This window comes from Melanotaenia boesemani, chromosome 4 (genome assembly GCF_017639745.1).
Source record: "Melanotaenia boesemani isolate fMelBoe1 chromosome 4, fMelBoe1.pri, whole genome shotgun sequence".
Classification (NCBI taxonomy): domain Eukaryota; kingdom Metazoa; phylum Chordata; class Actinopteri; order Atheriniformes; family Melanotaeniidae; genus Melanotaenia; species Melanotaenia boesemani.
This window is the reverse complement of record NC_055685.1, coordinates 22,052,584-22,079,647: the sequence shown is the minus strand read 5'-3', so window position 1 is coordinate 22,079,647 and position 27,064 is coordinate 22,052,584. Positions and strand designations below refer to the sequence as shown.

At 38.8% G+C, this 27,064-nt stretch overlaps 4 protein-coding genes across 6 annotated transcripts in view; 1 reads left to right on the top strand and 3 right to left on the bottom strand.

The window, feature by feature from the left end:
* Positions 1–407: 407 nt before the first annotated feature.
* Positions 408–5,783, top strand: ptcd1 (pentatricopeptide repeat domain 1). The gene is made up of 8 exons (XM_041982609.1): positions 408–1,006; positions 1,082–1,222; positions 1,337–1,555; positions 1,633–1,734; positions 2,692–3,345; positions 4,500–4,616; positions 4,854–5,036; positions 5,260–5,783. The coding sequence occupies exons 1-8, from the start codon at positions 542–544 to the stop codon at positions 5,521–5,523; spliced, it is 2,145 nt and encodes a 714-aa protein (XP_041838543.1). The 5' UTR covers positions 408–541; the 3' UTR covers positions 5,524–5,783.
* A 448-nt stretch (positions 5,784–6,231) lies between these two features.
* Positions 6,232–16,166, bottom strand: mief2 (mitochondrial elongation factor 2). Its single transcript, XM_041982610.1, has 8 exons — positions 16,013–16,166; positions 13,006–13,163; positions 12,424–12,589; positions 12,200–12,297; positions 11,632–11,808; positions 11,331–11,494; positions 8,654–8,806; positions 6,232–8,444 (listed from the first exon to the last, which is right to left on the bottom strand). Exons 2-8 carry the CDS (start codon positions 13,141–13,143, stop codon positions 7,934–7,936), a joined length of 1,407 nt encoding a protein of 468 aa, XP_041838544.1. The 5' UTR covers positions 13,144–13,163; positions 16,013–16,166; the 3' UTR covers positions 6,232–7,933.
* Positions 16,167–17,257: 1,091 nt separating this feature from the next.
* alkbh5 (alkB homolog 5, RNA demethylase) lies at positions 17,258–20,801 on the bottom strand. The gene is made up of 4 exons (XM_041983648.1): positions 19,427–20,801; positions 19,258–19,338; positions 19,044–19,166; positions 17,258–18,243 (listed from the first exon to the last, which is right to left on the bottom strand). Exons 1-4 carry the CDS (start codon positions 20,143–20,145, stop codon positions 18,087–18,089), a joined length of 1,080 nt encoding a protein of 359 aa, XP_041839582.1. The 5' UTR covers positions 20,146–20,801; the 3' UTR covers positions 17,258–18,086.
* Positions 20,802–21,977: 1,176 nt separating this feature from the next.
* myo15ab (myosin XVAb) overlaps positions 21,978–27,064 on the bottom strand; it is a 55,743-nt gene continuing 50,656 nt past the window's right edge. For all 3 annotated transcript variants that reach the window (XM_041983909.1, XM_041983910.1, XM_041983911.1), the window contains 6 exons: positions 25,050–25,210; positions 24,830–24,963; positions 23,270–23,403; positions 22,849–22,982; positions 22,585–22,725; positions 21,978–22,494 (listed from right to left, as the gene is read on the bottom strand). In XM_041983909.1, coding sequence (XP_041839843.1) covers positions 22,393–22,494; positions 22,585–22,725; positions 22,849–22,982; positions 23,270–23,403; positions 24,830–24,963; positions 25,050–25,210 — 806 coding nt within the window. In that variant the 3' untranslated portion in view covers positions 21,978–22,392. The remainder of the gene's footprint in view (positions 22,495–22,584; positions 22,726–22,848; positions 22,983–23,269; positions 23,404–24,829; positions 24,964–25,049; positions 25,211–27,064) is intronic.

Below are 27,064 nucleotides of genomic sequence, written 5' to 3'. Positions count from 1 at the left end.
TTGTAAACTTGACCCCAAGAGGAATGTCATGTTCATGTGAGCTTTAGGTTGTAGTGGCATTTTAGGAAATATAGTTTCTCTGTTGTGCTATTTATTTATTTAAATGAAGCTACAAGCGGCAACAACAAACAAAACAATAATTTCTTTGACCAACAGGGGGCGGTATGTGAACGTTTGATGATTCAGGAAGAAGAATCTATAACGAAATAATCGATCAAAGTATCGAGTTTGTTTGTTTTTTGTTGTTGTTGTTTTTAACAATTTATAAAACACATTATTAAACGGTTACATTTATATGACGAGCAATAATTTGATTAATTATTCTGATAGACCAAGAGCCAACCTTTTGTTATTATGGTTTAGCATCTATTACTTATGTCTGGTTGACTGTACGTCATTGACGCATCGTGGTGGTTAAGGTTGACATGCTATTTGCTATCCTGACTAGCTGTTTTAGTTTTACACGTGTTTCAGCTTGTGTCAGAAGAAGAAAGACTAGGTGTTCGGTTATCTTGTAATGATCTGAATTAACCCGTTTAATATGTTGTCATCTGTTGCCTGCAAGTGCGTGAGAAACGGTAGCAAAATATCTGTTTCCAGGTTATCCATCTTTTCAGCAGCGAGAAAGTCCTCAAAAACGCTGAGTGTTACACGGGGTCTAGACTTTTCACAACACAAGTCATGCAGACTCCTCACACCGACCGCTTGGCAGCTCCTCGGTGGACCCTCTGTCAGGTTTGCGTCCGTTTCAGCTTCTTTCACAGAAGAAGCAGACACGAAGGACTCTCCAGACTCGCCTGACCAAGAAAACTTTGGCTCTATGTCCAGCGACATCGCTTCCAGGAGGTCATTCAAGAAAAGCAGCCCAGACATCCAGGACCTACGATACCAAGAAGATGTAACAGGAAAGGAGAAGGACTTGAGTAAACCTCAGTGGAGATCTAACGGGAAAAATACGCCCTACTGGTACTTCTTACAGTGCAAGAAGCTGATCAAAGAGAACAAGGTCTGTCCGATTAAGTCGTCTTAATTTCTATACTTTATTTCATATTTGCTTGCATTTAAATGTGTTGTCTTACAGCTTCAGGAGGCACTGGATTTGTTCAGCATGGACATGCTGAAGAGGGAAAGGCTGCAGCCAGAGGAGTACAACTACTCTGTCCTGATTGGAGGCTGTGGTCGAGCTGGACAACTGAAAAGGGCCTTTAGACTTTACAACGATGTAAAAAAAACGTCATTATAAACCTTATTTTGGTGTAACTATTTTAGACGGACCTACATACACAATCACTGTCCTTGCTAATAATATACAGAATTGTTTGTGCACTTCCTCCAGATGAAGAAACGAGGTCTAAGTGGCAAAGATGCGACACACACTGCACTATTCAATGCCTGCGCCGAGTCTCCTTCAAAACAAGCAGGTCTTCAGCAAGCACTGAAATTGGAACAAGAGCTGCGTCGCAAAAACTATCCTCTGAGCACCATTACATACCACGCTCTTCTCAAGACTCATGCCATCACCAACCACCTTCAAGCCTGTTTTCATACATTCAAGGTACAGCTCCTCCCTTCTCCACGTATGAAAGAGAATTTGAGTCTCACATGTCTAAACATGAGTTTCCATGTTTGTAGGAGATGCTGCAGAATGGACATACTGTAACTCAAGAGACATTTCACTACTTGCTGATGGGCTGCTTGAAGGACAAAGAAACTGGTTTCAGGTTGGCTTTACAGGTAAAGACGTAGTTCAGTGACACCGACTACATTAGAATGGAGGATTTTCATTCCCATTTTATCGTTTGGTCACTGACTTTACATTGAAATGCTGTCCTGTCCTCTCATCACATCATCAATTAACATTAGTAACCTGCTGGTGGTCCCGCACATTCATGATAATACCCTGTCTGAGCTGAGTCTTCTCCAAACTTTTTTCTTTGGAGGTTGCAGGTTGATCTTAGTTTCATGTGTTCAAAGACTGACTTTCCAAATCTTGTCTGTCCTCTCTAACATTGAAGTGGTTTATTCCTCATGTTGAACCATCTGTATTCGTGAAATCTTCTCTTCGTGGTAGAGTTGGATTATATCACTCCTTCATGGAAAGAATTCCTTACATTGCTTTATGTTGTAAAATGTTTTTCTTCATTATTTAAAGGACCATGTTATTATCCACCAATGTCTTCTGCTGATTTGCAACAACTTTCAATTACACGTCACATGTAGAATCAACATATAAACTGTTATCCACTCAGCTGGTGAATTTATAACATAAGAATTGATTATTTTACTGACACGTATGTTTTTGTAAGCATCTAAACAAATATTTTAGTCTTCAAAAATGAAGTGTTCAATTTACTATACATTAGTAGATATGCTTCTATCGAAAGCATGGCTATCTTTATCCAGGTTACAAAAGAACTTAGGTTTTTCCTCTTAATATTTTCTGTGTTAAACATCTGACCCTTTAGGATATTTTTTCCTTCTTTTCATTGTTTTGCTGCAGTTTTTATTTGAGCTGTTTAGATGTATCAGGTAAACTGTCATATCATTGTTTTATCACCAGACATTCATTGTACTGTCTGATATTACCTTAAAATATCTATTGTACAAAGTGAGACTACAGTCCCCCATGAAACCTGCATTCAAAATATAATGCTGTATTTTCCCTTTTTTAACTTTTTATGTCCATTGCAGGTGTGGCGCCAGATGTTACATTCAGGGATCCTTCCTGACTCAAACAATTATAATCTGCTGTTAAGAACTGCCAGGGATTGTGGTATTGGTGATCCTGCCTTGGCCACTAGCATTCTGCTTAAGACTGACTTAGAGAGGTGGACACAGAGGGAAGATGTGTCAGAGGCTAACTGCAAGGATGTAATAGATATTGACCTTCTGGAGAGGCAGTTGTTTGTCCAGCCTGATCCACACAGTTACAGTCAACAGGACAGCAGGTTGCATGAGGAGGATGCCACCCATCTCCCACCAGCCAGACAAACAGAAAAGTTCCCAGTACCTGTTGACATAGTCGCTGATTCTACACCACCAAGCTTACTAGACCTGTTTGAAGGGAAAAGAGGGACTGTGGTCTCTCTCAGTACTGTGGATAAAGCGTCTGACAGGCTTGCTCTAATTGGTGGAGTTAACGGTTTCCTGGAGAAGATGCTCGCTAACGGACTCAGTCCAGATCTTAGAACTCTGACTCTGCTAGCTGACATGATGGAGCCGCGTTACCAGTCTCTGCAGATGTTGTTAAAAGTCGCCAAACAACATCAGGTGAAGCTTGATGTCGCATTTTTTAACACTGTGATTCGCCGAGCAGCCAGAGCAAATAACCTGGAGGAAGCAAAGGTAATGGAGCACACACACAAGTAATCTCCACCAACTCATGGTTGTGCTATTGTGTTTGTTATTGGTATTAAAGTGTGAGTTCACCTAAATTACAAAAGATATTTTCATACTACTAATAGTATCAAGCCACAGACAGTGTTGATAGTACCTTTTGTGTCTTAAAATAAAAATATGACACGTCATCATTCTCGTCATAATTAATCTTAAAAACTGGAATCTGTATTGCGAGTCAGGATTTGTGGCAACATAAAGTAATTTCTGTTTTTGTGAAGGTGGTTTACATCTCAATCGGGTGTGTTATTAAAACTAAAGACCACACAACATTCTTGCAGCATAGGGATATACTACTGTCTTTTAACAAGAGTATGCACTTTTATTATGAAACCAGGATTCTTTATTACACACTTGGGTACCATATTGTTCTCCAACAAAACTCTACCATCACACCTACCAAAACTCTGGATTTATGTTGGATTTCAAAGCTGTGTTCCTGGTTTTTCAGATTCACTTGTACTTAGATGTTTTCATTCTGGGTTATGTGATGATGTCACATGGATATTTAGCTTCTTGAATTTGGTATTCAAGTATTCAATATTGACCCCACTACATTTTTTCCAGGAGAAAATTCTTCATCCTCTTCCTATTCAATAATATAATTTTTTTTTCTGTAGTTACATAAACTACAAAACATAAGCTGAACTCATTTATTAATACATATAAATAAATAATTGAGAGACTGATAAAGAAACACTCAGTCAGTCTGATGTGGACCTGAATTACAAGTTTGCTTTTAATAGTACAATTAAGGCGATATATGTACTTATTTTTATTTCCCCAGTTATTTACTTACAGGAATAATATTTTAGCAGCTGAAGTGTATTATTTAGTCAAAATTTTCCATTTTTACTTGAACATAGTGAAGCATGAAGGATCTTCATGTTTTGTTTTGTACTTCCTTTTAGTTGTGACAGATTGCAAGTGTATTTTAGTTGCCATGGCTTTAAAGCTACAGTAGCCTTGCTCTGAGCAGTGATTGGTTAGGATATCATATTAGTAACCCTATGCAAATTAAACCAAATCCTTTGTTAACCAGATGAACGCTTCAAGTGTTCACGCCACGTAAATGCTTCTCTCTCATTCTTTCCTCTTCCCAGTCTGTGCTGCGTGTGATGCGACAACGCAACATGAATGTGAATGTGCAGACATTTGGATGTCTTGCTTTAGCTTGTGATCGGCAGAAGGATGGCCTTCAGCTGCTGAAAGACATGGAGGTGATCAAGAACGCATCCTAATGCTAAAAGCAGATGTTTAGTTGAATTCTGTGACAGCTGCTCATTCTGAAACGTTCATTTACTCCTGGCTTCTGTTAATGTGAGCACAGTCCATTAAATGTTTAAAGCAATATTCCAGCAGCACAAACTGATGAGTCATGATGAATGCTAAATCAGTGCAGAAGATCGGGGGAGTTTAATGTCCCCTTTACACGTCTGTTTCTTTGTGTTCTGCAGGGTGCAGGACTTAGACCTAACGTCCATGTGTTCTCTGCTCTAATTGGCCAAGCTACTCGGAGACTGGATTACATCTACCTGAAAATAATCCTCAAAACCATGAAAGACATGAGTGTGTGGCCTAATGAGGTCATCATTAGACAGCTGGAATTTGCTGCTCAGTATCCTCCCAACTACAACCAGGTCAGAACTTGTGTGGTACATAAATAAATAAGACTGATAAAAGTAAAAGGAACTTTACTTACTTGTTTGGAACCTTACATAAGCCAATACTTTTATGTGCCAGTTGCTTTTAAACTGGCAGTTTATGTTTCAAAATATCAAGGTTGAAAGCATGAATCTTGTGTCAGTACTTTCATTAAGCTGCCCTTTCTCATCAGTTCCCTGTCTCCTCTCTGAATCCTAGTACAAGTCCAGAAACAACTACCTGGTACACATAGATGGCTTCCGTGGTTACTACCAGCAGTGGCTGCGAGAGTTGCCAGCTCAGAGCAGTGATGAAGAGCAGTTGGAGCTGCAGTCTCAGACAGATGGTGCAGTGATGAAAACAGAAGCTGCAGATGGGCTGACAGAGGCCCAGAGGAACCAGAGAGCAGCAGCCGGGAGATATAATTCTCGCCACAGAGATAAAGCTGGCCGCACCATGCCGGCTCTGGAACAGCACACATGAAGTATCACCACTCCATGAAAATCTCTCGTTGGTCTGGTTCTAGCTTTGGAAAGCTGGATGGCGTTGAGTCAGAGAAGTCACAATTTGACTTTGCATGTTCTTTTTTTAAAAAAAACACAAACAAAACTAACTGAAACTTTATAGAAAAAGTTTAAGTCATGGTGTGATTCTTGACATTAACCTTTACCCTTTTTTGTCTTGTAAATTGTATTTAATTTTTAAACATCTGTGATTATTAAAGTGTAGACTGCTGTTCTTCAGTCGGTATAAACTATGAAAAGCAATGATGCTCATTACTTTTAAGTTGTAGCTGGTGAAGACTGTACTAATTTCAGAAGTAGTTAATGTCACTGGGTAGTTTGTCAACTTTCAGTGGATTAGTGTTTATTACTTTAGCTCAAACTGTTTGCTTTTCTGAATCCTATCCAAGTAGTTTGGACATAACTAACTTGGAAGCTGCAGTGAGTGAAATAATGAGAAAAATTCAGATAATATACAGGTCCTTAGGCTTAAATCCAGAGTTTGCTTAATTTATTTTATGGATACTGTTGGTAGCCAATCAGCAATGCAAACAAAAAAAAGGAACAGACAAAAGGAAATCTACAAAGTACACAAACACACATTCACACTAACAAAACCACTTCCTTATTTAGTTTTTCTAGCCCTAAAGGTTCATAATCACTATTAAAGGTTATGCACAACAGTCTCATTTTTCATAGTTTAAAGAAGCGTTACAAGCTTTATACTCACTAAGGAGGTGTTGGTATTTTTCAAGGCATTGTAAGTTTTTTTTTTGTATAAATTTAAGGTTTATGTACAAATGTGCAATATGAAACGTATGGCACAATCCCAGCCTTACTGCTGAAACAGCTTTTAGACACCTAATTCAAAGCTGTGTTTATCTTATCTTTCTGGTCCTGTTGACCACTGAAAGTTACATCAGTGGATTTCCAGTGAGGGATAGCACATGTGTCCGAGGCAACCGGCAGATAAACATGTCGCCAATACTGATCAGAGGTCAGACAATTGCTGGGTTGTTTTTATCAAAGAAACTGCAAAATCTTTGATTTAGCTGTCCCAGACTATTTACTTTTTGCCTTGCTGTAGCAGTGACTTACTGCATTTTAGATGATAGCTTTTTTGGTGTTGGAACTAAATGTTGTACAGCACAGGAAAGTTTGTTTGGTTCATTTTTGATAGATTAAGCTAAGAAGAGCATATAACTCACCGAGAAGAAGAAAATGAAGAGGACTGGATCTGTAAATATCAGGATCATGATCTAAAGTTTGGTGCTGGAATGCTTAAAAATGGAATTCATGAACTCCAAAATGGTCTCTGATTTAGATCGTCTCCGTTTGGGGAGTTAGCAGTGTGCTATATAGAGTGTTTAAAGAATCCCTTGTTCTTTACTTTTGAGGGGGAAAATGAATTGTTTAAATTGTGGATGATTCTTTTCTGTTTGCATGAAAAAAGCCTGAGACAGATATGGGAGATAAAGTGACCAGCAGGACAACTTAATAGGACTATAAAGACCACTAACTTTTCAGATGGGTTGAAAATGTCCAAAGTTAGGGGCCAAATGATTTTAACCCGACAGTTCAGGTGCTCAGGCAGAAGGTTTTATCCGACCCTGTTACCTTAAAGGAAGTCTTGTGACATTACGACACTGTTACCCTGACAGCTTTAAAAAGGTAAAAACAGGGACAAACTAAACAAGCTTTACATTTTATTTGCAGCTCTGTGCACACCACTCGCCCACCCACACATACACACATCCATTTGTTTTACATCCATCCACAAACATTACTGAAATTTTCACACAATTATCAACTATTTAAAAGCAACTGCATTAAATTATTGGGAAACTTTAAGGATGACTTAAAAGGCTGTTTTACCAAATGTTGACAACAGACTAAACATTAAACAAGACCAACATAAATACTCAAGCCTTCAGTCCTACGAGTAATGTACAAACAGTTAAAGTTAAATCAGTCCTGCTTTGATCAAATAGTTAATAGATGCAGCAAATGTGGATGGTTCAGCAGGCCTTCCTTGTTTTATTGCATTATTAGAGTATAAAGGATTGTTTTTGGAAACTGATGCAGTGCGGACAAAAAGAAAATAAACGTTCAACCTGAGTACTTCTGCTGTTAATGAATACACAACTGTGTGCTGCTGCAGAACTAATCCTGAGACATAATCACACATAATTAAATTCATACACAGCAGCACATCCTGAAACACTTTTTTTTGTTTAACATTTCCTAAACTTGGCACGTCTTTGTGACTTTTTCAGGTTAATTTACCATCACATCTGCAGTCTCCTTACACATCAATCAGTGGTGTATACTATTTTGCCACTGCAACAGTAAATGTTCCTCTTGTATCAGAGTAGTGTGTGAGGAGAGGCTTAAATGAGAAGTATTTCAGGCTCTGACACAGCACAGTAGAGCATGAAGCCCATCTGGTCCACCTGGTCCTCTGACAGGGTGCTCAGCAGATTGACAGCTGGTTTGAAGTAACTGTGTAATGCCCCTTGCTCAAGGTAGCCAATCAGCTCAGTGATACACTGCTGGAATCTCACATCCAGGCTTTCCTCAGACCAGTCCTTCTCAATATCGCTAAGGTGCAGGATGAGATTGGCCAGCGGAGCGGCCTCAAGCATTCGCAGTGCAGGGTTGAGCCTGCAAACTGCCTTGAGTATTTTAAGTGTGTGTCTGCGGCAGCCTTTGTCAGCCATGTCCAGCTGAGCTAGACGCTGAGTTTCCCATGGATAAAGAGAGAGGTGCCAGGCGTTCACCCAGGGGGAGGTGAGCTCAGTCTGAGCGGTCAGGACTACATCCCCTTCCCTCAGCACAGGAAGCATGGAGATGAACAAGGACTGATCACTGGTTTCTGCTCCTTCTTTTTCATTTCCAGGCCTAAAGCATCACAAAAGGAAGAACTCAGTTATAAAGGACAATATAGCATCTTAAACTTAACCTGATATAGTTTGTAGTGAAATAATGTCAACTGTGCAATATGTCCCCATGTTTCAGAGCACAAAGCAATAACTGTTGAACTTCCTGAAACCAGTGGAAGCAGGATAAAACAAGTTATAAAAAAAAAAAAAAAAAGCACATATACGCACTGGATCTCCAGTTTCAGCTCCGGTCCTCCCAAAACAGGCCTGACAAGACAATCCAAAGTGCTGCTGATAGAAGGCCAGTTTACAGTTTCCATGACCGCCTTACTGAACATGTTCACCACAGCCTCTGCAGACAAGTAACCACCCACCAGGTACCTGCAAGACAGAGGTTTCTTTTTTTTTTTTCTTTTACACCTTATACTGATAAAACAATGAAACATTTGAACAATAATCTATTCTGGCTGTTTTACTGTGATGCATCTCAGCTGCTCTAACAGATTTAGTATAGTTCCATCTTTTATACAGACACTACTGATTTAGTTATCTCTGTGATAACTAAATCTATGAGCGTAGCGAGGCTAAACACAAGTGTACAGGTGAAACAAAAAAAAAAAAAAATAGAATATTGCACAAAACTTCATTTCAGTAATTCAACATAAAGATAAACTAATATATTATATAGACTTGTTACATGCAAAGTGAGATATTTCAAGCATTTATTGTTATAATTTTGATGAGTATGGCTTACAGTTTATGAAAACCCAAAAATCAAGATCTTAGAGAATTAGATTACATAAAATGATTAAAAGGGTTTTGAATACAGAAATGTTTACCATATGAAGAGTATAGTCATGCATATGAAGTCAGTACTTGGTTTAGAATAGAACTTTATTGTCACTGCAACATAAGTGCAATGTAATTACAAATTTGAGCCCCTTTTGCATAAATTACTGCCTCAATACGGCGTGGCATACATGTCATGAGCCAGTGGCACAGCTGGGGTGTAATGGAAGACCAGGATGCTTCAATAGTGGCCTTCAACTCTTCGGCATTGCTCGGTCTCATTTGCCTCATCTTTCTCTTGGCAATGCCGCACAGATTTTCTATGTGGTTCAGGTCAGGAATGTTTGCTGACCAATCGAGCACATCCCTTGGTCATTGAACCAGGTATTGGTTTTTTGTTGTTTTTAAACTTGTCCTGTCCCGCATCCCAGCAAGCAGAATGATGGTCTGGCTGTTGTGTTCTGCTGAAGAAATTTGCTTTGCCAAGAGGAACTTTATGGGTATAAGGGTTCTCTTGATAATCTGATTTTATTTTATTTATTTATTTAGGTTTTGGTTCTTTTGGCAGTGTGGAAAGGTGCCAAGTCCTGCTGGAAAATAAAGTCAGCATCTACAAAAAGCTTTTCTGCTGAAGGAAGCATGAAGTGCTCAAAAATCTCCTGGTAGACGCTGCGTTGACTCTGGACTTAATAAAGCACAGTGGACCAACACCGGCAGATGACATGACTCCCACATCAACACAGACTGTGGAAACTTCATGGCACGCTGCACTTTAAGTGTCTTGGATTGTTGCCTCTCCATTCTTTCTCCAGACTCTGGGACCTTGATTTCCAAATGAGATGCAGAATTTGCTCATCAGAAAAGAGCACTTTGGGCCACTGCTCAAAAGACCAGTTAATTTTTTCTTTAGCCCAGGTAAGATGCTTCTCGTGTTGTGTTTTGTTCAGGAGTGACTTGACAAGATGAATATGACATTTGAAGCCCATGGATCCATCTGTGTGGTGGTTCTTGAAGCACTAACTCCAGTCTCAGTCCACTCCTTGTGAAGCTCCAACACATTTTTTAATGGCCTTTTCCTGATGATCCTCTCCAGGCTGCAGTCATCTCTGCTGGTTGTGCACTTTTTTCTTCCACACTTTTCCCTTCAACTCAACTTTTTATGATGTGCTTTGATGCAGCACTTAAAGAGCATCCAAGTTCTTTTGTAATTATCTTTTGAGGCTTCCCTCCTTGTGGAAGGTGTCAATGATGGTTTTCTGCACAACTGTCAGGTCAGCAACCTTCCCCATGATTGTGAAGTCTACTAAAATAGACTGAGAGACCACTTAAATGCTCTGGAGTCCTTTGCAGGTGTATATAAAGAGTGGCATTTAGAGGCTACAACACTGACCTTTTTCACAATTTTCAAATTTTCTAAGAATATGATTTTTGGGTTTTCATAAACTATAATCATCAAAATTATAACAATAAATGCTTGAAATATCTCTGATATATGAGTCTATATATATTAGTTTATATTAGTTTACCTTTTTAAGTTAAATTATTGAAATAAATAAAGTATTGCACGATATTCTAATTGATTTAGTTTCAGCTGTATGACAGTTTGGATGATGTGCTTTAATCTATTGCATCTTAAAAATCTCAAAGTTCCATATTTTCCCAACTTTGAGTTTTCACATGTTTTCCCAACTTCGTTCTCTGACTGTTGGCTTAATTGTAGTTTCTGGAGTTTTTAAGAGGGGAGTGGGTGGCAGAGCCCCCAGTTATCAGGCTCCCTTCTTTGGGGAACTGGCTCCCAGTTTGGGAGGCCGACACAGTAACATTTGGTTTAAACTTTCCTGTTTGACAAAGCTGGGCAAGGTGATGCTGAGTCACTTCAGTTATGCTGTTATATAGGCCCAGTCTGCTGGGGGAAGTCCCACAATTATTCTGTGGATTATAATTGGACTGAATTACTATATGTTTAAATGTGCCTTTAGATGACTTGTTGTCACTATATGATAAAACTAGTAAAACCAAAATTGAAAACAAGTAAATAATATTCAAAATTAATGCAAATATGTTCAAATATGAAGGATTCTTAAACTTTCTGACAAGGATTTCTGTATATAATTACCTGTCCCAGTAACTGCGCCCTCGCGGAAAATACTCCAGATTGACTCGTCGGACCATCCAGTGCAGAGGGTGTGTGAGCAGTGTCTCCTCTCCAGGTATGAGGCGCCACAGAGAGCTTTCCAGCTGTAAAGGCACTAGCAGACATGCATGGTCTGCACTAACCACCTAAATAGACATTTTACACACAAAAAAAAACATAAAGCAGATAGGTTCATGCAACATCCTGCTATACAGCAATAGGTGGGAGATTTGGTTAACTGTTTTATCAGCCAAAGAATAAAATGCTACTACTGCATGTGTACCTGTAAGTCATCGAGTAGAGAACCACCGAGACTCATTTCTCCTAAAGGCATGTCTGGGAGGCGGCTGTGAAGAAAGCCCTGGATCTCAGTGCAGATCTCCAGAGACATAGACTGAGCCCTGTGGATGTCTTCTGTGGAAAGTGCTGCTCTTGTATGATAGTGCTGCTGCAGACGCTCCTGTGCAGGTTAAATGGTTTAAAACCAGATAGTTTTTAATATAACATTTAACGTTTTTTTTATCTTCATCATAATTTCCCTTCAGGGATGAATACATTCATTTTTAGATTTAAATTTCATTTAACAATAAAATACATTAAAAGTTTGCAAAAGTATATCTTACGTTCCTTACAGAACAACTGTAAAACTGTAAAAATTTTTATTTTGACCAGCAGGGCTCCCAACAGTCTAATAATTATGTATATACTGCAAGCACAGCACACTGAAAAAGATAAAGCATGAATATAGATAACAGTACAAAACAGTGAGCACAGGTTGTACAGTCCAGCTGTTAAAACAGGGTGCATAACCTGAACCTTCATAAGCTCAGAGGTGAGGGCTCTAAGTGTACCTGCAAAGTCAGCACACACAGCTGGAGTCTTTTGGGGTTAGACCCAGGTTTAGGCTGCACCTCAGGCAGGGACATCTCAGGCTTTTGGCAGAGATCAGCTGGTTAAGAAAAAAAAACTTTCATATCATATCTGAAAGCTAAAACAAGGAATGGAACATATGCAATGTAAATTTTGTGTAAATGTGTGTTAGCCATTTGTTTGACCACTCAAATATCACCCATACCTTTCTGCTGTCTGGTTGCCTTGGCAACATGCTTCATCACCACGCCCTCTATGCCCCTCCTGATCAGAGTCGGAGATGCAGAAACTAAACTTAGCTCCTCCCAGCTCTCAGCCATCTTCTGCTCCACCTTTTCATCCTCTGCCGCTCGGCCTGCACGCTCTATTAGCTAAGCAACAACACTCATCACAGACATGACATCACCTGTGCTCTGTACAAAGTAAATGAGCAGTCATAAACCACAGGGAAACTAATTCAAATGGCAGCAGACAACATTTTTTTCCAATTTTCAAAAACATTTTTACACCAACTTCTTGTCTGGCAGAGGGAACAGTAGACTTCTATTCCATTTCACTACCATAGAGACAAAAATAAATAAAATAATCATAATAATCATCATAAAATAATGACACTTCACGCTGAGCTACCATGAGCATTAGGAATGATAATAACAAGTAAAAATAGTTTTTAAAATAAGTGACGAGTATTTTTACCCTTTTTGTGCTTCCAGTTACAGGCAGGATTTCATGTGAACATCAGAGAACCAAGGCAAGAGGTTCTAATAGGAACCTTAAAGGCACTCACCCGTTTCACTGCCAATGTAGCAATTCCCAGCAGAGCAGCTCCTCCAACTCCCAGAACCAGCCGGGCGTTAGACAGCAGGAAGTCAACAACCATGGCAATGCCATCTTCTCCTCTCCTTCGGCTGCTGTGGAAGATCATGGCTTCCTTTTAGGGTTAGCCTTTGAAAAAGAAATTTTTAAACTGTTTTAATTTTTTTTTATTTAAGTAATACAACTTACAGCTCATTGTTGAGAACTACTGTTTCATCAATGACTAACGGTTGTTTTAGATTTGTAAATGTTAAATAAGAACATAAAAACAGGACACATGCAGTTTTACAATCAGACATGCAATCTGCAAGGCTGGATATTCGAATCAGAGACCTGATTTAACTGTATTCTGTCCCAAAACCAGAGTTGTTTCACATAAATATGGAGATTTCAGACTGTGGTAATACTAAGTTACAGTACAGTAGCTGCAAAATAACTGCCCACAAAGTTTATTTACGCTTCAGATACCAATACATGTGATCAGTTCAGCCTCAATTCATTTGACTTTCAGGTGAATCTTTTTACTAGTTATGGGAATGTTAACTTGGCATGTAATAGGTAAAAGACTAAGAAACCTTACATGATAAGAATCTCGTATTATACTGTAACTAGTGTAGTTACTTTAAAGTTAATGTAACCCCGTACATTTGACTGATTTCTGACTGTTGTTCTAGTAAATGTTTAAAAATAAACAATAAGACTGAAAACCCTAACCCTTTACCCCCTGAAAGGCGCTCTACTCTGACCACCTGCCCAGGGATAGTCAGCTTGCTGTAAACCTGAGTCAGACCGGCTGTTTACAGATTGTGCACTATAGATTTGACTGGTTAAGGTGATTAAAGTCGAAATAGCAAAACAACAACAAAAAAAAAAAAAACAACAAAAAAAACACTGACGATCTGAGAACATACAACCAAATGAATGGAGCTCATCTTGGAACAATTTAATCAGCAATAGTAATTTAATTGCACATTATGGTGCCAATATCTGCTGCAGATTACAATTACACTCATTCTCCCATTTAAATATATAAGCCTACTGGCTTTTACAAGCTACCTTCAACACTGTCAATGACCCACAACTGACCTGCAAATACCGGTTTTTCCTCACACCAATGACACGGAGGAAGTCGCTTTAATAGGGAACTGAACTGTCATTAAAAACCAAAAGTCTAACTCCACTGTGCTTTTTAATGGGATACACCTTTACAAGTGTAATCAATACCATTAATGCTACTTGATAGTTTAATGACAAGTATGATGTTTTCCTGCTGTGAAATATCAAAAGGTCAATTGACAAGAAAGATTTTTAGATTGTACAAGACTGAACATTCACACTGTGCTTATCACATTACATTCATCAGCAGATGCTTTGATCCAAAGCGACTGTCAAGTGACAGACAATGTTCAGTATCTAGATCAAGCATACTTCAACCTGAACTTTGGAAGTTAAGGATTAAGCTATCAGCTTTCCAAATTAAAGACAGACACACTACCTTCTGAGCAAAGCTTATCTTATTTAGTTTGTGGCGCCAATGTTCCACAAATAGCAACAAGACATTTTAGACCATGTCAGCCATTTACATGTCTTCTCTCTTCATGAGGGGTGCCAGGTACCAAGACTCGAAACACACTATTTATAGACCCAATGCATGCCTGACTGAGTCACGCTGGCTGGGTCAAATTTATAACAACCTTCCTCATCAAGGTACAGCACACACAATGACGCTCTTTGATATAAGAGGAGAACCACATTTCTGTTTCAGGTTGTTTATGTTAGAATCAGAGAAAGGTGCTGCTAATGTTGACTGACACTGCTCAGCAGTTGACCTGCAAACAAATGCAGTTTGGTTATATGATAAACATACTGATTTGTCAGTCAATAGTAATGTTGATAAATATGCTGACCATTTTCTCCAAGTAGTACAGTGTTGCTGAATTATACTATTTAAAAATACAGCTAATAAAATGTACTCAGTCTTTCAGTAATTCCCTACAGTTTATACCAGTGGCAGGAATATATCCTGCTAGGCTTTAAATATGTGGTAGATAAGGCTGTTTCTACATGAATGTCATAAACCAAAAGCTTTGTACTGCTTACTTTTGTGACTGACAAAGGACCAATAATAGGAAATATGTTATTCAAGCAACTGAGGTCAAAACGAAAAATTTGAAATAATCAGTGTCCTATGATAGTAGTTGTAAAAATCAGAAACTTCACCGCTCCCATCAAATATTGTCTGACCAGATTTGCCTGTTGATGTGACTGAAATACTAAATCCAGCAATCTGGCAAGTAGAAAGTGATCTCTGATCTAGATCAACATGTCTCCATTCTTCTGTGAATTTATGCTGTTCCGGTGTCTTATGTTCCTTCTTTCATGTAATCCCAAAATGACTCCATGTTTACTGACTCTGTTCCTCTAGTCAATGAAAACAAAGACATGTGCGTCTTTGTTTTCTGTTGCTCAAGCCTGGTTGATTGTTTAAGATCAGTGTTTACTGGTGAATTAACTTAATCCCAACACACACTTATTCTACGTTAACTTCTCGGCATCAAAGAGACCACTCGTGTTTACGGTCTTCAGCTTTACCAACATACAGTTAAAGACGAAATTCGTTGGAATATTTTCCTCATTTCGAAAAGGATTTTAACGATAATAATTAGGGAAAAAATGAAAAACGCTTCTTTTGCACACTCGCTAGATTTTGTTTTTTATGTTGAGAATACCCAATAATGATAAACGACTACTTTTTAAGTCGCTGATTTTTTTTTAATGACAACGAATGCCATTTAAGAGATTTCTAACATTAATATAAAGTAACAAAAACACAACTGTCCGCCTAACCAGCATTGACCATGAGTAACCAACTACTATAAACTTGCTAGCGGCTAATGCTAACCAGCTGATTGTTAAACGAGTTAGCTACTTTCGAACTTAGTAACGAGTAAGTTATATTTTCTGTTAAACATTCTTACCACTCAATACGCAGAGATATATCAAAATGTAATCCCAAACCATTAGCATTTGCGAAACGATGGCTTTGTCTAAGCTGGTTGTTAAACCTTTCTGTTGTTCACTGTCACAACCACCTAGCTAACAGCTGTTAGGTTCTTCTTCGTCTATTCAATTGCGGGCTATGTTCATCATAAAAAATATAAACATCGCCCCCTGGTGATTCTCCGAAACAACAACAGTAACTATTTCTGCACCGAATGAAAGAGATCTTCAACATTCGAATTAGCTTCATTTCTAGGCCCTAACTCAGTTGTATTGACTAATGCCAAATCTTCTATATTTTCTACCAAAACGTGATATTGACTAATATCATATAAGTATCTTATTGTCGTATCTACCGTGGTTTATGGTTAGTCTACCTAGGATTTTTGGGGCTTTGCTTTAAATTGTTCACCCTTAAAAACAGATAACTTATGTGTGGATTCCTAGCTCAATGGTCTACTGAGAAAACCTTTGGACCATCATTGAAGTTAAAATTCAACTCTCTGCAAACATGTGAAAACTGGGTTTTCATAAATGTTTGAGGGGTCTACTCAAGATTGATTCAACAAATCCAAAGCAACCAGAAAAAACTCAGAGATCATCTTTGGTTTTATGCAGAGTTTAAACTCTAAAATATATTACCAACTTATTTATCTAAACAGGTTAAAAATTAAAGAAATGTCATGTTACTTTTAAGCTGCCAGTCAAGGGAAACCCATGTACTTATAAGGTTGTATTTACTGTCACTTTTAACTAAAGTGACTAGTACTTACTAGGGTGAACTGACTGAGATGGTTTTTATTAATGAATTTCATCTTGAAATACTTTGGCCAGTATCACTTTAGTCAAAACATATATAACCACTGAGCCATTATCCTGACCAATGTTATCCAGTGTTCACAAAATCTCTTTCTCAACTCACTGTCTTGTATTTACTTTGTGCAGATTACTGTTGCCAAGTTTTAAGTACTGCAGAGCTTCACTCACCCTGTTTTAGAAAGCAGTTTCTCCTGTGAAGTTATTTTTGTTCATGTGTAACTTCAGACTAACATTGCTGTCATGGCTGACAGGAAGCAGGAGACATGTGTTTAGAGAGATCTCACTTGTGAAAGTTGAGTTTGTTCAGACCCAAATAAAACCTGTGTTTTGTTCAGATTAAAACAAGGCATCTCTATTGAGCAGCAATAGCTGCGGTTTTGGTCAAAGTTCCAAAAGACCCAATATGAGGAAAATTGGATTTAATACAATGACATGACCAACTCAATAAAGTAGAGCATCTTTAGACTGACAGAGTGTAAAAGAAGACCTGAGTTAGTCCTCACTCCTTAGAGCATCAGTGTAGTTTATACTCTAAACTCCTTTAAGATGGGTCAAATCGCAACAGAAAACAAGGCTGCACACGTGCCAGCTACTTCAACTTAAACTGCAATATGTAGGTTAAAATTAACAAAGAGTGAAGACCTGACAGGGCACGGCAAAGGTATGGATCCTAAATTTAAGTACTTAAGTGCAGCGAGGGAAAAAAATAAATACAGGATTATTCTTCATGAAAGCACCCCCCCCCCCCCCCCCAATAAAAGACTATACAAACATATTGTACATTATGACAAGTTAGATTATAGCTCAGGTTTAGCTTTGTACAACTTCATACATACATCTTCCTTTTTAGCTCTTTAAGGTCTGTACATCTTGTGTACAAAATAATACATGCCATTCAGAATTAACTATGAACAAAGGAAAAATACAAGTTTAATTCAATGCAACTGAGTAACGTAACAATAGAGCCTTTTACTGTAGTGAGTAACATGAGGTTATGGAAAATGCAGCAGAGACACCAGTGTTATCTGCCAGAAACAAATATACATAGAGTATGATTCAGACCCAAATCAAAACAAATATGACTGTGCTCCTTGTGCCAGTCTTTTCTGGACTAACAAAATGATGAATGATCTACTAAATAATAGTGATGGGTACAAAATAGCAGAGATATTCATTTTTATAAACCTACAAGGGGGAAAAAAAAAAAAAAAAAAAAAAAAAAAAAAAAAATACTCAGTGGCGTCTCATTTTGATTTTGCGCCCTGAACTCTCCCGGTGTTTGTTGTCTTGATCACGCCTCCAGTAGTTCTCTGAAGTAATGCTGTGATGACGATGATGGGAGAACGAAGGATGCCTGTTCTCCTCTTTGTCCATCTCTAGAACCCTCGGCCTGGCGGAGAAAGATTTTGTTTATCACATGCAAACTAAAATTTATTTCAGTTATTATCCGTTTCTGCACTACATTAATCTCTTAAGTATCTGTTGCTTTACCTCAGAACTATGTCCGTATACTACATTGTATACCCCACGTGCACTTCTTCAAGGTGTTATGAGAGCTATTAAAATATGACCAACATCCTATTTTCTTATCAACCTTATGAGCCCGTTTCAGGGGAAGCTTGTGAAATGTGTTCACTTGTGAGGATACATTTTTACACCACATTTACTCACTAATTTAACCTCAGCAGTAATGATTTATAAATAAGAGTCCTGTTACACTTATTTTGCTTCAGTTTTTTTGACAGGAATGCCAACATTCATAAGAAAACCACCCTGGACTAGTTGGGTTCAAACTTATACTCCAGTCTCTCACAAATCAAGGCAACAGCACATTCAGGTAGTGTTCAGTACTTCTGATCAATAAAGACATGACTGATCAACTTTATCTTCTTTAAGACCATAAAAATAGCCCATATTTGCTGAAAAAGATAAAATATGCAGGTTACTTAATTTGCTCCTAAACACTTAATTATTTTATCAGTTGAAACATTTCTTAAGTTCACTTCAAATTTTGAAGAGAGTAAGATAAAAACGCCGCTAATGTATCACAGTTGTGGATGTTATGATGTCCTCCTCTTCCATTTCTACCAGTTCCCGATGATCCTTCGTTTTGTTTTTAATATCTTATCACCCCATTTTCTGTTTAGTTTGTATCTTTGGAAAAAGTCAGTTGTGTCTGTGTATGTATACCTGTGAGCAGCATCGGGATCTGCTTTGCGATGAGAGCGCTTGGCCTTCAACGGAGCTGGCCTCCCTGTGGGAGATGATCTTAAAGGTCTTTCGGAGTCCAGTCGAGGTGCATCAGGTCTGGTCCTGGCAAAAAGAAGTGGGAGCACAAGTAGAAAAACTAGAAGACGAAGGAGATTTAACTTAAGACAGTTAAATTATTAGTAAGCTGACTCACTTTCTGAGGATGATCACTGCACGCCGTTCTTTGATATCCTGGGGCCTAATACAATGAGTAATGTCATCTGCAGCATAGCCACTGAGAGTGAAAGAAAAAAAAGAGTAATCAAGACTTTAAGCTTGAGCAATTACATTAAAAGTATTCAAAGTGTGAAGATGGAAGTCACCTGAGTACTGTGACGCTCCCTCTCTTCACCGGCAGGACAAACACAGGCTCTGACACCCGGATTGGTTTGAACTGGAAGCGGCAGCCAAAGCAGAGTGCGCTGTCACTGAAGAAGGACACTGAGACAATGGGCCTTGCAAAGATGTGCAGGGGATCTACATGCGACACTATGCAACCACCTGGTTGATAATCATTGATGACTGCACTGTTGACAAACCCTTCCGGGATCACTCCGTTGGACACCAGCCGCTTGATCACCAACTCATGCACCCAGCTAGGGATCTCGTCCACCTCTCCTTTGCGATACAGGCGCTCCTGACCGGGCCCTCGCTTCTCCAGTTGGGCTCCATATGTATAACCCTCCCCAAAGAAGTACTTATTGCGGAGGGGTGCCCTGTCCACGGTGTGTTCACGGTAATGTCCTGCCTCTCCTTTGGCAACCACCTCGTCTATCTTTTCCTCGATGCGGGCGCACTCCTCCGGAGTGAAGATGCTCCTCTGCTGGATGCTGCTCTTCACCTGACGGGCCTCCTGTTCCCTGAGCTCAGCGCTGTCATCACTGTGCCCATACTCATCGTCATCGGACTCTCGATACTTTCGTTTTCTTCCTTTCGCGCTGCCGTTACTCGTTCTGTCCACATATTTATTCTTACAGTCGTCTCTGTGCGGAGTCATGGACTTCAGCTTTTCCCTCAGGTCAGAGTATCCGCTAGCTGCCATGTCAGCCAAAACAATGTGACCGCTGTGCTATAAAGTATGCTCCTAGCTAACATAAAGAATGCATCAGCGCCGCATTTCAGCACCGATTTTAACAGTCTGTTTTAAAACGAACAAGTAGGACGTCGAAAGATGGATGTTACTTAAAAGTGGTCACCGGCTCTCACACAGCAGCGTAAAGCGCACAAAATAGCTAATATGTGCTAGGTTCCACCACCCCGTCTCTGGACTGAAGTGTTACTTTGGAGTAGTACCTGTTAGTCTGTAGATATTATCGCTTGCGAAAAACTAGAACTGTAAATAAATACCGCGTCGACACCCCACCACACCACGCTGTGCCAAGCCAGCAAAGAGGTGAGCGTTGTTTTCTGGGCTGCTCGGCTACCAGCTAGCTAGTTAGCTCAACTAGCCTGGCTTGGCAAGTCTGTCGCCGCCTGGAAATACTGATAAACCACGCAGCAACATTTCACACGTCACCGCCACAATCCTAACGTTTATGATCCAGAGATGCTTCTACTCACGTTTTAACTCAAAATATCCAAGAAGTACATTTTTATATCGGCACAAAGACCGACCGCGGTTAGTTTTACACCTTCACCACTACTCTCCAAGAGCAAACCTGAAAATAAACTCGTGCAACCTGCCGGGAATCTGCGCATGCTCAGTGACTTGAGTTAGTGGGAGGGGCTAAATCCATTTTGGGATCGCTAAGGACGTGCACCAGCTCTCTCCTGCTAATTTAGTCCCACTGTCATCTCATTTACGCTCACGAGGTTTACAGTTTTCTATAAAGCAAAACAGATGGTATTACTTCCAAAGCTACTAAATGAGAAAATGCTAATTTAATACCCAAAAGTAATAATGATAATAATAATAATAATAATAATAATAATAATATATATAAACGCTAAAATGCTGTGAAATGAAAACAAAACAGTAATCAGCCAGTGGGGAGACATACTTTGCCCTTGTAGGTGGTGGTAAAACAAACAAAGAAATAAATATTAAAAACATTTTTCAGATCCTTTGCTTACATGACGGTACCGGTACATCGATCACAATTTTAAGTCGTGCATGAAAAATCCTTCTATCGTTTGTAATAAGTGCATAAATATTAGCATTAGTTATTGGTTTGGGGCCCATCAAATTCCCACTATAAACACACCAGGGCAAACACAAATGGGGCCACCATGGAAAATAAGGACAAAATTTACCAGGCTCCAGTTCAGTTTCTCAAGTTGGTCCCAAATATCAATCCTGTTTGTGTTAGTACTCATCTTGGCCCCGATGTGTTTGCTGGGTGCTGCGGCTCAAGCTAGTCTGAACTACTCATACAGTTTTATACAGATAAATAGGAGGGGTAATGAAATTATTAATAGAAGAAAATCAATAGAAAAAGTTTTGATGTACAAACATTTTCTGGACTTTTCCCTAATCTTCGATTTCTTATAAATAATTCTAACACGCAGTCACTTAATGAAAATGTACTTTCTGAGAGGTTTAGTGGAACTAACTTACAGAACTCTTAACCAACAGACATATAAAAAGTGATGCCAACCACACACTGCTTTTTGGCCAAAAGGGTTGAAGGGCACCAGTTTTCATTACTACTATTTCTCAGATAGTTTTTCTGTTTTTCTTTTTAATTTGAGTCACTGACTAAGAAACAAAAGGCTTCAATTAAAAAAAAATCTAAAATTTTTGTTTTATCTTGTAATTTTACAGAATACAGTTGTTATATAAATAAAAAAATGAATACAATTACTTGTTATTTTTATTGGTCCTGCCTATCAAAGTATTCAATGTGAATAATTCAATAAGTGTGCGAGTGCTTATAATTCTCCATAAAAGCTTTTTTATTATGATAAAACTTTCCTTAAAAAAATAAAATAAATACAACTATTGTTTACATTATGATTTACAGTCAACCATAGTATTAACATAATAATAAAAAACAAAACAGTGTAGCAATCAGTTACAAAGACAATGTTGAATAAACTGTGATGCTTCCTTAGTGTTCAACAGCTTCTGTGTAGATTAAACACCAAGCACTAAGTGCAACCATCAAACCTTCAAGAAATATACAAAAATGCCCAGATGAATGGTTTCTGGGCTTCAGTTTGTCAGAAAATGCACAAAAATAGTCCAGAGAATATTGGAGTGACATCATGGTGTGCTCACTTGACATGGTAGTGTATGTGGGTGACATCCAACAAACACCTGAAAGTAAAGAAGAGTTTCTCCATAGTGTTACAACATTGTGATTTCACTGGGTGGCAGAGTGAGCCTCTTCTCCCGCACAGACATCATGTTTTCCACCTGCATTGCGATGACTCGACACAGCTCCAGGCCCTGTGTACAAAAAGATACACCATCAGCGTGCAAGAGTTCCTGTACAGATAAACACATGTTTGTGTCATCATCTCTGACATCTTTTCATACCTGCTCTAGCTGCAGCTGAATGACCCGTTGTGTGTTCATGTCTCCCAAAGTGAGGTCAACATATGGGTAACTGGTTCCAGCAGTGGGCCTCTGTGTGCGGCTGGACTGAACCTCCACTAGAGGGACCACTGCCATCAAGTCCTGCACCACAGAGACGAAACTTTACAGCATCCAAATGAAAGTAAAACTCTGCCTCAGAGCTCATGCTCCTGTCTTCCTGATGAGTCACACAGGGACTGAGAAAGAGTATGTGTGATTTCTTACATGAGTAGTTTTGTGCAGGAAGTGCAGACCATGTTGATTGACTGCAAGAATACAGGGAGCATAGAAGGTGGTGGAGCTGCTGCTGTGGATGTAGAAAAACGAGGAGCCGAACATGGGGAATGCACTGACCAGCCCTATACACACAAAAGCATTGTTTACCAAAAAGGCTTACAATTTGTCACCTATTTATTCCTTGTTACATATTTTGTACTATAGAATTAATACAGATATGTTGCTCTACTGTTAACTCAGCATGGAGTTTAGTCATCTTAAATATGCATTCACTGTATTATAATACAAAAAGCAGTAGCATGTCTAAGTCAACAAAAACAGAGAAACTATAAAAAAAATATATATAAACGTTATTTATTATTTTTTTTTAATCTGCAGTACCTTCCCTTCCTATAAACAGGGATCTTACCCAGAAACTGTGCTCTGGCCTGGTGCGGGTTCAGGGCCTGTATTTGCTGCATGTGCTGTGTCACCATGGTAACCCACTGCTGTGGCGGCTGCTTTTTGAAAAGAGGCGTGGCGATGTACTCCGACAATTCGTGTCTTAAGAAGAGAAGAGCAGAAACCCATTTTCAGATAAACAGAAGTCTGCTTCACTTTGTGATTTCCAGCATTTCTTAAAACCATTTTACACAACAGTGAGTTGTTCTGCTCTGCTCTTTCCTCTGTGTGTGGGAGGAAAGTGACAGTGATAACAACAGCAAGAGCAAGAGTTTTCACAGCCAAGAAAGAAAAGAAAAGAAAACTCAGTCACACCCTTTAAACAACTGGCTTTGCTTTATACTGAGCTTGTGTTTACTGCAAAAGAACAGAGACATTTTTCCACTGTCATTCTTTTAATCTGGGAGATAATGTGGAAAAAGGTTCTCCTCATTATCCTTCTAATAGACCTTTAGTAGATTCTCCTTCCTGTCCTTCCTATAATTTAACCTGAACTGTTGTTGGTTTCACGTGCTAATTGGGAATGGAGATTTTGGTAATTTTACACAAATGCAGCTATAAAGACAAATATATAGCTATTTGGTAAAGACAAAAAACTAACAAAACCCTCAACTACGGGACCAGAATTAGTTGTAATACATGTAATTCCTCTGGACGTACAAATCAATTTAGTTGAAATATTGAATATAACTCAAATCTTATGAGTAATAAGTAATCTTATGAAAAATCAGAAAAGTTATGTGAACTTGGTTTCTTTTCACTGTTCTCAAGTGAATACAGTAAGTAGCGTAGTGTGGGCAGAGGGTGGTAGTACATGCTGAATTACTAGTTATTGTTATTTAACCAGAAACAAACCTTGTAGAGGAAAACATTAAAACAATGGTGGTGGACATCCCTAAGTGAAAAAAATGAAGACAGCTTCTTGTCAGGAATTAGTTTTAACTGGTCATCCTCCAACCAGGAAAAACCCACTTCCTGTGAAAGTATCAACCTTTTTGAACATTTATAGAATAATATATAAAATGTAAATCAAAAACAGTGATGTAAGTTTAAAAAATACTGATAAACATGAAGGAAAAAGCCAGCGATTAAAAACAAACGCTTAAGACTGAACCTCTCGTGTGTTTGTGACTCCATGTTTCTAACATCTTTAGAGGCTGACAGAAAGTCTTCGTGAATCATTTTACACTTTGCAGAAAGACTTCAGGCTTTACAGTAAAAAAAATAAAAAATAAAAAAAAAAGCCTTAGGGCTAAAAGATGAAATACTATCAGAAGAATCCACCTGTCAGGTAGAGATGACTGTTTTCTGTGTAAATGTTTTTCTGAGGAATTTTCTGCTCGTTTTTCCTCTTTTTGTGTTTTTTTAACAAAACTTTTTTTTGTTTAATTTAATTTAATTGATCTTCTTCTAATAAGTATTTTCTTAACTAAAAAATTAGACCAGTCGACACTAGAATTTGCAAACAGTACACTGAGAGGGGAAGACTGGAGCTTAGACCATATTCATGTTGCCAGTGTTTTCTCACATGCTAGGAATGAAGATGATGTCTTTGGCTCTGTGCTGCAAGGCTGCCAGCTTGGAGATTTGGTGGAACTGTTGATCACTCACTTTTCCATGTGGAAGAACATTCAACAAACCTTTTCGATAGTCCGGGAGGATCTAAACATTTACACAGGCAGAGTTATACACACAAACATGTGAGTAACAGATGGTGTGTGCAGTACGTGAAACATCCTGTGTTGTACCTGGTTATACTGCATGGCGACACAGAGTTCATTCTCAAACTTGAGCGGCTGAGTCCAAACGACTCGTCGAAACCACAGACTGTAGTTGGTGTCGACTACCTCTGCCTCTGTGGCTACATCCAGGATATACTCATGCTTATTCAGAGGACGCACATTTTGACCTGAATCAAACACATGTGATGATGTTACTGTACATAGACACATATAATAATTCATGAGGGATTTCACAATCTAACTGTAACTTAAAAACTAGTTAATTTACTGACACACACTGAAATGTCACATTATTACTGTTTATTCACATTCTGCGTAACCTGCTGTGCCTCACATGAATGGTAGCAGCTGCCAGCTGTTGTCATGTGGAGATATTTAACGATGGAACAAGCCGCTAATCTGTTTTAACAGATAACATAAGAAACAACTCTTTTGCTGTGTTTTTACTGTTATCCTATAGTGAGGGATTATTGTTGCTGTGGTCCTGTGATCACTGAACTGTAGAAATGACTGCTTTTAAGTGAAGCTATGGCTTTTAAGAAATAGGGGTGATATTTACATTTGGCCTGCGTTTGATCTGGTGGTTGATTCTAAAGTGGATTAAAAAAAGGAAACCTCTGTAACTGCACAAATCTGAGAGCTCATGCTTTAATTGATCTGGCAGAAAGCACTTGGCCTTCTTCCATAAAGGCTTGTCTAGCCAGGCCAGTGACAACTGTTTGTCCACTATGGGGCAGTACTGATATAAGAAACTGTTCAGATGGAAATCCACTGAGCCGTGTCATCCAGCATTATATGCTATATTTCACTGCTGGGATTGGGGATCCTTCCAATTGCATTCAAAGCCATTTTTGCTTTGCATTCATTAACAAAACTCCTTTAAATGAAATAGTTTTGAGGATGCCTAAAGTTGATCTATTTTATGAGGGCTTCAGAGGGGGAAAAAATAATGTTGGAGAAAAATCAGACTTTGATTAAGTAGGGGCTTTAATATGAGAAAAAAACAATTGATATTTAAAAAGATGCTTACATGAATTTCCTGCCGTCTGCCGGTTTTTTTCATATTATTAATTTGTTTTTAGTTTCTAGTCTTTTGTCATTTTTGAGTTCTGTCTTGTTTCCTGTTTCATTTTGTAGAGTTTTTTCCTGCTTGTATTCTGTTTGCAACATATTGGTGCAGACATTAAATTATCTCAGCTTCATTAAGAAACTGAGTCTGCTCTGTTTCTTCTTTTACAAGCCTCTGTGTTACATTTCCAGTCTAGTCTGTTTTCTAGCTGAACTCCAAAGTACTTGTTTTCCTCCACCACCTCCACCTCTTCTCCTCGAATGTAAACAGTGTTTTGTTTATTCCTGTTCCTTCCAAAGTCAACAATTGTCTCTTTTGTTTTGTGTTCAAGATGAGGTGATTATTTCTGCACCATCTTACAAATTGACTGACCAGTTCTCTGTACTCAGCTTCTTGTCCCAACACTTATATGCCCCACAATTGCATCAGAGTACTTCTGCAGATGACAGGACTCAGAGTTGTATTGGAAGTCTGAGGTGTACAGTGTGAAGAGAAATGGTGACAGTAAAGTTCCTTGTGGTGCTCCAGTGCTGCTGACAACCATCTCGGACACACAACCTTTCAGTCTCACAAACTGTGGTCTGTTTGTTAGGTAGTCATAAATCCAGGTGGTTGTGGAGGGATCCACCTGGAATTTATGGAGCTTTTCACATAACAAAGCAGGCTGGATTTGTTTTTAAACACAACTGAGAAATCAAAGAACATGATCCTCTAAGTGCTGCCTGATTGGTCCAGGTGAGAGTGGGCCCTCTTAAGAAGGTAGATGAACCCTAAACCCATTACGATGGCAACTGTAATGGGTCCTGAAAGGTGTTCACTTGCTTATTGAGTTGAACCAATAACAGTCTGTCAAGGACTTAAATGATGTCAGATGTTGGGGCAACTGGTCTGTAGTCATTTGGTTCAGATGGTTGGGATTTTTTAGGTACTAGAACAAGACAGGATGTTTTCC

What these genes read in the sequence shown, in the direction of transcription:
- ptcd1 (XM_041982609.1), top strand. Translation starts at nt 542, where the DNA reads ATGTTGTCATCTGTTGCCTGCAAGTGCGTGAGAAACGGTAGCAAAATA. An exon ending in CCTGTTTTCATACATTCAAG is followed by an intron (nt 1,556 to 1,632) that starts GTACAGCTCCTC and finishes CCATGTTTGTAG; the next exon opens with GAGATGCTGCAGAATGGACA. An exon ending in ATAACCTGGAGGAAGCAAAG is followed by an intron (nt 3,346 to 4,499) that starts GTAATGGAGCAC and finishes TCCTCTTCCCAG; the next exon opens with TCTGTGCTGCGTGTGATGCG.
- mief2 (XM_041982610.1), bottom strand. Translation starts at nt 13,143, where the DNA reads ATGATCTTCCACAGCAGCCGAAGGAGAGGAGAAGATGGCATTGCCATG. An exon ending in GGGCGCAGTTACTGGGACAG is followed by an intron (nt 8,807 to 11,330) that starts GTAATTATATAC and finishes TCTGTCTTGCAG; the next exon opens with GTACCTGGTGGGTGGTTACT. An exon ending in GAGCTGAAACTGGAGATCCA is followed by an intron (nt 8,445 to 8,653) that starts GTGCGTATATGT and finishes GTGATGCTTTAG; the next exon opens with GCCTGGAAATGAAAAAGAAG.
- alkbh5 (XM_041983648.1), bottom strand. Translation starts at nt 20,145, where the DNA reads ATGGCAGCTAGCGGATACTCTGACCTGAGGGAAAAGCTGAAGTCCATG. An exon ending in GCAGTGATCATCCTCAGAAA is followed by an intron (nt 19,167 to 19,257) that starts GTGAGTCAGCTT and finishes TCTTTTTGCCAG; the next exon opens with GACCAGACCTGATGCACCTC. An exon ending in GATCCCGATGCTGCTCACAG is followed by an intron (nt 18,244 to 19,043) that starts GTATACATACAC and finishes TTTCTCCGCCAG; the next exon opens with GCCGAGGGTTCTAGAGATGG.